This window comes from Oncorhynchus masou, unplaced genomic scaffold (genome assembly GCF_036934945.1).
Source record: "Oncorhynchus masou masou isolate Uvic2021 unplaced genomic scaffold, UVic_Omas_1.1 unplaced_scaffold_1460, whole genome shotgun sequence".
Taxonomy (NCBI): Eukaryota; Metazoa; Chordata; class Actinopteri; order Salmoniformes; family Salmonidae; genus Oncorhynchus; species Oncorhynchus masou.
Window position 1 is genome coordinate 38,054 of NW_027004584.1, and position 9,447 is coordinate 47,500.

General features: G+C 45.5%; 1 protein-coding gene across 1 annotated transcript in view; it reads left to right on the forward strand.

The window, feature by feature from the left end:
• Positions 1–9,447, forward strand: part of LOC135530921 (integrin alpha-V-like) — a 39,833-nt gene that overhangs the window by 15,162 nt on the left and 15,224 nt on the right. Inside the window, exons 3-5 of the mRNA XM_064959088.1 lie at positions 4,266–4,357; positions 9,015–9,129; positions 9,339–9,400. Coding sequence (XP_064815160.1) covers positions 4,266–4,357; positions 9,015–9,129; positions 9,339–9,400 — 269 coding nt within the window. The remainder of the gene's footprint in view (positions 1–4,265; positions 4,358–9,014; positions 9,130–9,338; positions 9,401–9,447) is intronic.

Below are 9,447 nucleotides of genomic sequence, written 5' to 3' on the forward strand. Positions count from 1 at the left end.
GGTACGTTGTCACACAGCTCTGGGTACGTTGTCACACAGCTCTGGGTACGTAATGTAAATGTTGTCACACAGCTCTGGGTACGTTGTCACACAGCTCTTCGGGTACGTTGTCACACAGCTCTGGGTACGTTGTCAGCACGTGGCTTCAAATAGAATGCATTGAAACACTTTGTATTGAGATGAAGAAACAAAGCTTTTTTTTCCCAGCACACAATAAATAAACCATCTGGTCTCTGAAAGAAAACCACAATACAGCAGACATGTTAACAACATGTTAACAACACGTTAACAACACGTGTCAATTAAATATAGTTTAAGTGTCATAGTGTAGATAGAAATATCTGGCCAGTGACCAGGCGGTGCTTGGGGCCAGTGGTGCTTGTGGCCAGTGACCAGGCGGTGCTTGGGGCCAGTGGTGCTTGGGGACAGTGACCAGGCGGTGCTTGGGGCCAGTGGTGCTTGGGGCCAGTGACCAGGCGGTGCTTGGGGCCAGTGACCAGGCGGTGCTTGGGGCCAGTGACCAGGCGGTGCTTGGGGCCAGTGACCAGGCGGTGCTTGGGGCCAGTGACCAGGCGGTGCTTGGGGCCAGTGACCAGGCGGTGCTGGGATGCCGAGAACAACACCTGGTGCTTTCATGTAAATATCAGACTGGGAAGTATTGATGTTCACTATCTCTTCCTATCTGAAAGGGTAGCCAATGACAACACCCCAAAAATGTTAGAATTCTATATATTTTTTACCCCTTTTTCTCCCAAATTCCGTGATATCCAATTGGTAGTTACAGTCCTGTCCCATCGCTGCAACTCCCGTACGGATTCTAGGAGAGGTCGAAGGTCGAGAGCCATGCGTCTTCCAAAACATGACCCCGCCAAGCCGCACTGCTTCTTCACACACTGCTCGCTTAACCTGGAAGCCAGCCGTACCAATGTGTCGGAGGAAACACTTACAACTGCCGACAGAAGTAACCGTGCAGCCTGGGACAAGGAAATCCCGGGCCGACCAAACCCTCCCCTATTCCAGATGGGCCAATTGCACGCCGCCTCATGGGTCTCCAGGTCGTGGAGACACGATCCCGTCTCGGAGCGCTACGGACAATTCCTTCGACCTCATGGCTTGGTTTTTGCTCTGACATGCACTGTCAACTGTGGGACCTTTTATATAGACAGGTGTGTGCCTTTCCAAACCATGTCCAATCAATAGAATTTACCACAGGTGGACCCCAATCAAGTTGTAGAAACATCTGAAGGATGATCAATGGAAACAGGATGCACCTGACCACAATTTTGAGTCTCACAGCAAAGGGTCTGAATACTTATGTAAATAAAGTATTTCTGTTTTATTATTTGTAATAAATGAGCAAACATTTCTAAAAACCAGTTTTTTGCTTCATCATTATGGAGTATTGTGTGTAGATTGAGGGGAAAAAATGTATTTAATACATTTTAGAATAAGGCTGTAATGTAAATTTTCTTTGTTGGAGAAAAAGCCAAAGGGTCTGAATATTTTCTGAATGCAATGTGTTTCTGTAGTGGCAAGTGGAAACACAACCAACTCTACCACACTAGGGAAAACCTTGCCTCATGTATGTCCCTCCTCATTGAGTAACATGTGTGTCAGAGATTGCATTGGCTAGACAGGGGGGGGTATTAACGGGTGTTGGTTGTGAGTCATTTCCTCTTGGGAAAATATAGTTTAATCTCCAGGCTCTGATTTAAAACTCATCACTGCTGCTCCCTTCAGGAAAATATCAACCAGTCCATTCGTCTGTGGCCTGTCGGTGTCTTGCATAAACGTCAGACTGTTTAAACTTTTACTGTCACATGGACAAGTACAGTGAAATGCCTTTCTTGCATATCAATATATTACTAGAAAAAAACATGAAAAATAAGAAATATGAAATACAGAAAGTAAGTAAGAAAGCATACTATAAGGAGACAGGGATACTGGAGTGATGGAGGTAGATATGTATAGGGGGAAGGAGACAGGGATACTGGAGTGATGGAGGTAGATATGTATAGGGGGAAGGGGACAGGGATAGTGGAGTGATGGAGGTAGATATGTATAGGGGGAAGGAGACAGGGATACTGGAGTGATGGAGGTAGATATGTATAGGGGGAAGGAGACAGGGATACTGGAGTGATGGAGGTAGATATGTATAGGGGTAAGGAGACAGGGATACTGGAGTGATGGAGGTAGATACGTATAGGGGGAAGGAGACAGGGATACTGGACTGATGGAGGTAGATATGTATAGGGGTAAGGAGACAGGGATACTGGAGTGATGGAGGTAGATATGTATAGGGGGAAGGGGACAGGGATACTGGAGTGATGGAGGTAGATATGTATAGGGGGAAGGAGACAGGAATACTGGAGTGATGGAGGTAGATATGTATAGGGATAAGGTGGCTATACAGGGTCAGTAAGGCTCTGTGAGTGTGTTGGAGTGACTGTGTGTGTGCGTGTGTGTGTGTGTGTGTAAGGCTCTGTGAGTGTGTTGGAGTGACAGTCTGTGTGTGTGTGTGTGTGTGTGTGTGTGTGTGTGTGTGTGTGTGTGTGTGTGTGTGTGTGTGTGTGTGTGTGTGTGTGTGTGTGTGTGTGTAAGGCTCTGTGAGTGTGTTGGAGTGACAGTGTGTGTGTGTTTGTGTAAGGCTCTGTGAGTGTGTTGGAGTGACAGTGTGTGTGTGTGTGTGTGTGTGTGTGTGTGTGTGTGTGTGTGTGTGTGTGTGTGTGTGTGTGTGAGGCTCTGTGAGTGTACATAGAGAGTTCAAAATACTGAAATAAAAGGTAAATAAAAATACTCGGTCCTGTATTGTAGCTATTTATCAGTCGTATTGCTGGAAGCTGTTCAAGAGCCTGTTGGTGTCAGACTTGATGCACCGGTACCTCTTGCCGTGCGGCTGCTTTCAAAGGTACAGCTGTAGAACCTCTTCAAGATTTGAGGGCCCAAACCTTTTCCACCTCCTGAGAGGGAAGAGGCAGTGTTGTTCCTTCTTTTCGGCTGTGTGTCTGTGTTTGGACCATTTTAAGCCTTTAGTGATTTGGATACAGAGGAACTTGAAGCTCCACTACAGCCCTGTGGATGTGGGTGTGCTCGCCCCCCGTTTCCTATTGTCCACGATCAGCTCTTTGCCTACCCCTCACCACCTGGGGTGGCCCGTCAGGAAGTCCAGGATCCAGTAGCAGAGGGAGGTGTTCAGACCCAGAGTCCTAAGCTTGGTGACAATCTTGGAGGGGACAATGGTGTTGAACGCTAAGCTGTCGTCAATGAACAGCACTCCTCTTATCTAGGTGGGCGAGGGCAGTGTTGAGTGCAATTGAGAGTGCGTCATCTATGAATCTGTTGGGGCGGTATTCAAATTAGAGTGTGTCTCAATGGTGTCTGGGATGCTGGAGTAATGTGTGCCATAACCAGCCTCTCAAAGCACTTCATGATTACAGATGTGAATGACACAGGGTGGTAGTCATTGTGGCATGAAGCCTCAGAGTTCTTAGGAACAGGAATGATGGTGGTCATCTTGAGGTGTGGGGATTACAGACTGGAATAAGGAGAGGTTGGAAATGACTGTGTATATATCTGCCAGCTGTTCTGAGCATGCTCTGAAAACACACCCTGAAATACCGTCCGTTATGCGTGTTGACCTGATTAAAAACGTTACTCAGGTCGGCCTCCGATAACGAGATCACCCAGTCCTCTAGGTCAGCAGGGGCCATCATGCATGGTTCTGTGTTGTTTTTTTGTTTGTTTTCTCTACCAGGCATCGTTGGGCAGATCATGGTTGGGTCTTCCTTTGTATTCCATAATGGACTGTAGCCCCATGTGGCAGGCGTTGGAACCTGTGTGATGTGATTCCACCTTTATTCCTTTATTGGTTACCATGGTAAATCCATTATTATCATTCCGAACGAAGTAGCTGTAAAAAAAAAAGACAGTCTCTACAAGACAGAATGTTGAATAACATACTCTTACTTTACCGGTTGTACATGTTGTTGGTCCATTTGACAGGAGGTGGAGATACGTTAGCATTTCAGCCTACACTGGGTCATGTTCATTAGGCAACAAATGGAAGAAAGAGGACTGAAACAGGGAAAGGAGTAGCTTGACTTGACAAGAATAAATGCTTGTTTAACGGTGGCACATTTAAAAAAATATATATTTTGTTAGGAGTGCCGTAATGAAAACAACACAGAGTAGAGCTTCTTTCATGCAGAAACCCCTTAAAGTGATGGTGTTTCTTCATTAAAACCACAATGATTTCTCCCTCACAGATGATCGTAAGAATAACGAGGGGCTCCAGATGGAATTTAAGTCCAACCAGTGGTTTGGAGCCACGGTACGGTCACATGGTGAACACATCCTGGTGAGTGTCATTTAAAAAAAAAAGATATATATTTTTATTTCACCTTTTATTTAACCAGGAAGGCCAGTTGAGAACAAGTTCTCATTTACAACTGCGACCTGGACAGGATAAAGCAAAACAGTGAGACACAAACAACAACACAGAGTTACACATGGAATAAACAAGAGTACAGTCAATAACACAATAGGGGGGGGGGAGAAAGGGACCTCATGTCCTTATCTCCATGGTGACGTGTTGAATGATGCAGAGCCCGTTTTGTTGTTTTGAAAGTCTCTGAAAAAGAGTTATATTGAAAAGGTTTGCTTACTTGCCTTTTTAAATTTGGATCCCGCGACATGGATATCTATCCAGGGATCTTGCTAACAAAAAGTTTTACGAGCTGCTTGGCGTACCCAGCTATCAAACCAGCAAGTTTTCCTTGACAGCTTGAACACAGCCCGCGGTGCGGTTATCCCTTGTGGCAGATTGTCTAAATCCCTGCTGTTTGTTGATGTTTAAATCTGCCCTGCGACCCCTTACCTGGAAATGCGTGGAGCATCAGACGACACTGATACAGCATCAGCCTGATACCCTGGCATCCCAAACCAAAGGTGGGAGTTATGGCAACACTGATACCCTGGCATCCCAATCCATAGGTGGGAGTTATGGCTACACTGATACCCTGGCATCCCAATCCATAGGTGGGAGTTATGGCAACACTGATACCCTGGCATCCCAATCCATAGGTGGGAGTTATGGCAACACTGATACCCTGGCATCCCAATCCATAGGTGGGAGTTATGGCAACACTGATACCCTGGCATCCCAATCCATAGGTGGGAGTTATGGCAACACTGATACCCTGGCATCCCAATCCATAGGTGGGAGTTATGGCAACACTGATACCCTGGCATCCCAATCCATAGGTGGGAGTTATGGCAACACTGATACCCTGGCATCCCAATCCAAAGGTGGGAGTTATGGCAACACTGATACCCTGGCATCCCAATCCATAGGTGGGAGTTATGGCAACACTGATACCCTGGCATCCCAATCCATAGGTGGGAGTTATGGCAACACTGATACCCTGGCATCCCAATCCATAGGTGGGAGTTATGGCAACACTGATACCCTGGCATCCCAATCCATAGGTGGAAGTTATGGCAACACTGATACCCTGGCATCCCAATCCATAGGTGGAAGTTATGGCAACACTGATACCCTGGCATCCCAATCCATAGGTGGGAGTTATGGCAACACTGATACCCTGGCATCCCAATCCATAGGTGGGAGTTATGGCAACACTGATACCCTGGCATCCCAATCCATAGGTGGGAGTTATGGCTACACTGATACCCTGGCATCCCAATCCAAAGGTGGGAGTTATGGCTACACTGATACCCTGGCATCCCAATCCAAAGGTGGGAGTTATGGCTACACTGATACCCTGGCATCCCAATCCAAAGGTGGGAGTTATGGCTACACTGATACCCTGGCATCCCAATCCAAAGGTGGGAGTTATGGCAACACTGATACCCTGGCATCCCAATCCAAAGGTGGGAGTTATGGCTACACTGATACCCTGGCATCCCAATCCATAGGTGGGAGTTATGGCTACACTGATACCCTGGCATCCCAATCCATAGGTGGGAGTTATGGCAACACTGATACCCTGGCATCCCAATGCAAAGGTGGGAGTTATGGCAACACTGATACCCTGGCATCCCAATCCATAGGTGGGAGTTATGGCTACACTGATACCCTGGCATCCCAATCCATAGGTGGGAGTTATGGCGAGGACAGTGTTTCTCTATCACAGGGGAAGGATCTTTTAAAACACTAAAAGGGTTTTACTAGCAGTTGTTACAACAACAGGAACATATTTTCAAGAGATTTGTCCAAATACTGATTGATTCAACTAACAAAAGAATGGACGAGCTGACCTGAGATGTCCAAGACCTTAATAGCAGTTTGCTCCCAGGGAGACGTGGCGAGAGGGAAACAAACCATAAGTCCACGTGAGATGACGTCAGTACTGTCTGTGAATCAGTATTACAAATGACTGGGAAAACAGATTATCTAGATCCAGGTTTCCTGGGGCCCCTCCTGGGTGCACGTTTTAGTTTTGTGCCCCCTAGCACTACACAGCTGATTTCAAATCATCATAGCTTGATGATGAGTTGGTTATTTTGGATCAGCTGTGTAGTCCTAGGGGGCAAAAACTACAACGTGAACCAAGGTGACGGAAACCCGGATCTAGGGGGACAATCCAGGAGGATTACCATCTGAACTGGAACTGGACAGAGTATGACGAGAAAGTAATAAAAATGATCACTCAAAAACTGCAGAGGAAGATTCAGGTGGAGCGCGCCAACAGGTCTGGAAAACCCATCACTAGTCCAGGTGACAGACCCAAGCCGATAGTAGTCAACTTCCTGAGGTTTAAGGACAAGATGGCTGTTCTGGAGAGAGCCAAGAATTTGACAGGAACCAACGTCTTCCTCAACAAGGATTTCTCTGAAGCTGTGTGGCAGTGGCGGAAATAACTTATCCCAGCTATCGAGCTGCCAGAGAACATTGCTTACATCCTCTACAACAGGCTCATTGTCTACCTTCCCTCCCAAAAGCCCGGGATGAATGAGAGAGCCAAGCATCAGGGTCCGTAGCTTCAACCCAACATTACACACACACATACAAAAGTACAGTATGTAAACACCTCTTCAAATTCGTGGATTTGGGTATTTCAGCCACACTCGTTGCTAACGTGTGGATGCAATTGAGCACACAGCCATGCAATAGACACACTTTGGCAGTAGAATGGCCTTACTGAAGAGCTCAATGACTTTCAACGTGGCACCGTCATAGGATGCCACCTTTCCAACAAGTCAGTTCATCAAATTTCTGCCCTGCTAGAGCTGCCCCGGTCAACTGTAAGTGCTGTTAATGTGAAGTGGAAGCATCTAGGAGCAACAACGGCTCAGTCGCGAAGTGGTAGGCCACAGAAGGTCACAGTTCACTACCGAACTTACTAAGAACTGTTAGTCGGGGGCTTCATGAAATGGGTTTCCATGGCCGAGCAGCCGCACACAAGCTTAACCTCTAGCGTCGAGCGATCCCGTATCTGGGAGCGTAATCATAGCCTCAAGCTCATTAGCATAACGCAAGGTTAAATATTCATGAAAATCGCAAATGAAATGAAAGAAATATATTCACTCACAAGCTTAGCCTTTTGTTAGCAACACTGTCATCTCAGATTTTCAAAATATGCTTTTCAACCATCGCTACACAAGCATTTGTGTAAGAGGTATTGTTAGCTAGCATAGCATTAGCCTAGCATTCAGCAGGCAACATTTTCACAAAAACAAGAAAAGCATTAAAATAAAATAATTTACCTTTGAAGAACTTCGGATGTTTTCAATGAGGAGACTCTCAGTTAGATAGCAAATATTCAGTTTATCCAAAAATATTATTTGTGTAGGAGAAATTGCTCCGTTTTGTTCATCACGTTTGGCTAAGAAAAAAAAACAAATTCAGTCATTTCAACGCCAAACGTTTTTCCAAATTAACTCCATAATATCGACAGAAACATGGCAAACGTTGTTTAGAATCAATCCTCAAGGTGTTTTTCAGATATCTATTCGATGATAAATAATTCGTGGCAGTTGCCTTTCTCCTCTGAACCAAATGGAAAAGTGCACGCAGCTGGAGATTGCGCAATAATTTCAACGGAGGACACCAAGCGGACACCTGGTAAATGTAGTCTCTTATGGTCAATCTTCCAATGATATGCCTACAAATACGTCACAATGCTGCAGACACCTTGGGGAAACGACAGAAAGTGTAGGCTCATTCCTGGCGCATTCACAGACATATAAGGAGACATTGGAACACAGCGCATTCAAAATCTGGGGCACTTCCTGTATGAAATTTCATCTTGGTTTCGCCTGTAGCATTAGTTCTGTTGCACTCACAGACAATATCTTTGCAGTTTTGGAAACGTCAGAGTGTTTTCTTTCCAAAGCTGTCAATTATATGCATAGTCGAGCATCTTTTCGTGACAAATTATCTTGTTTAAAACGGGAACGTTTTTTATCCAAAATTTAAAAGAGCGCCCCCTATATCGAAGAAGTTAAGATCACCATGCTCAATGCCAACCTTCGGCTGGAGTGGGGTTGTAGTGGTTTTTCTCCACAAAAGGGGTTTATTACAGACAGAAATATTCCTCAGTTTCATCCTCTGTCCGGGTGGCTGGTCTCAGACGATCCCCCAGGTGATGAAGCTGGATGTGGACCTCCTGGGCTGGCGTGGGTACACAATGTTTGTGGTTGTGAGGCCGGTTGGTTAACTTTCAATTTCTCTAAAATGACGTTGGAGGCAGCTTATGGTAGAGAAATTAACATTAAATTCTATGGCAGGACCGAGTTTGGGAAAATCTGCTCTAACACACACAAATTGTTTTTTTTGTATTGTTTGTATATTATTGTATTTAAAATTTATGAACACATTCTGGTGAGTGCCATGTCCTTATCTTGGAATCCAGAACCAAATCTTGCGTGCGCCAGCTAGCGATCAGTCTGTAACGAGAGAAGCCCCATTTTCTCTATCGAGTCTCTTTGACTGTTGCGTGGCCTTGCTGTCGTTGACTGTACTCATAAGGTGTTGTGTGTCTCTCTCTCAGGCCTGTGCTCCTCTCTACCAGTGGAGCACGTACAGCGTGTCAGAGAGAGAGCCTGTTGGAACGTGTTTCCTGAAGAAAGGACAAGAAGTTGTGGAGTACTCTCCTTGTCGATCTAGTAAGTGACTGAGAAAAGTGTTTGTTTTTTCTGGGTCCAGCAGTTTAAGCCTAGAGATTCTTCATTAAAAAGTGAATTGTAATCTGGGATTAGATCTGAGAAACTGGCTCTATATCTGTTTATATCAATAACTGCAGATTGAGATAACCCCACCTGGTTTACCATTGAGAGATGATTCAATCGTTCTGTGTTTGTGTTACTCTGAACAGAAGCCAACTCTCCAGAGGGACAAGGCTTCTGTCAGGCTGGATTCAGTATTGACTTTGTCAAGGTGCGTATTGTGTTTTGTGTGTCCTCTTTGTCTCTTTGCCAAGGTGC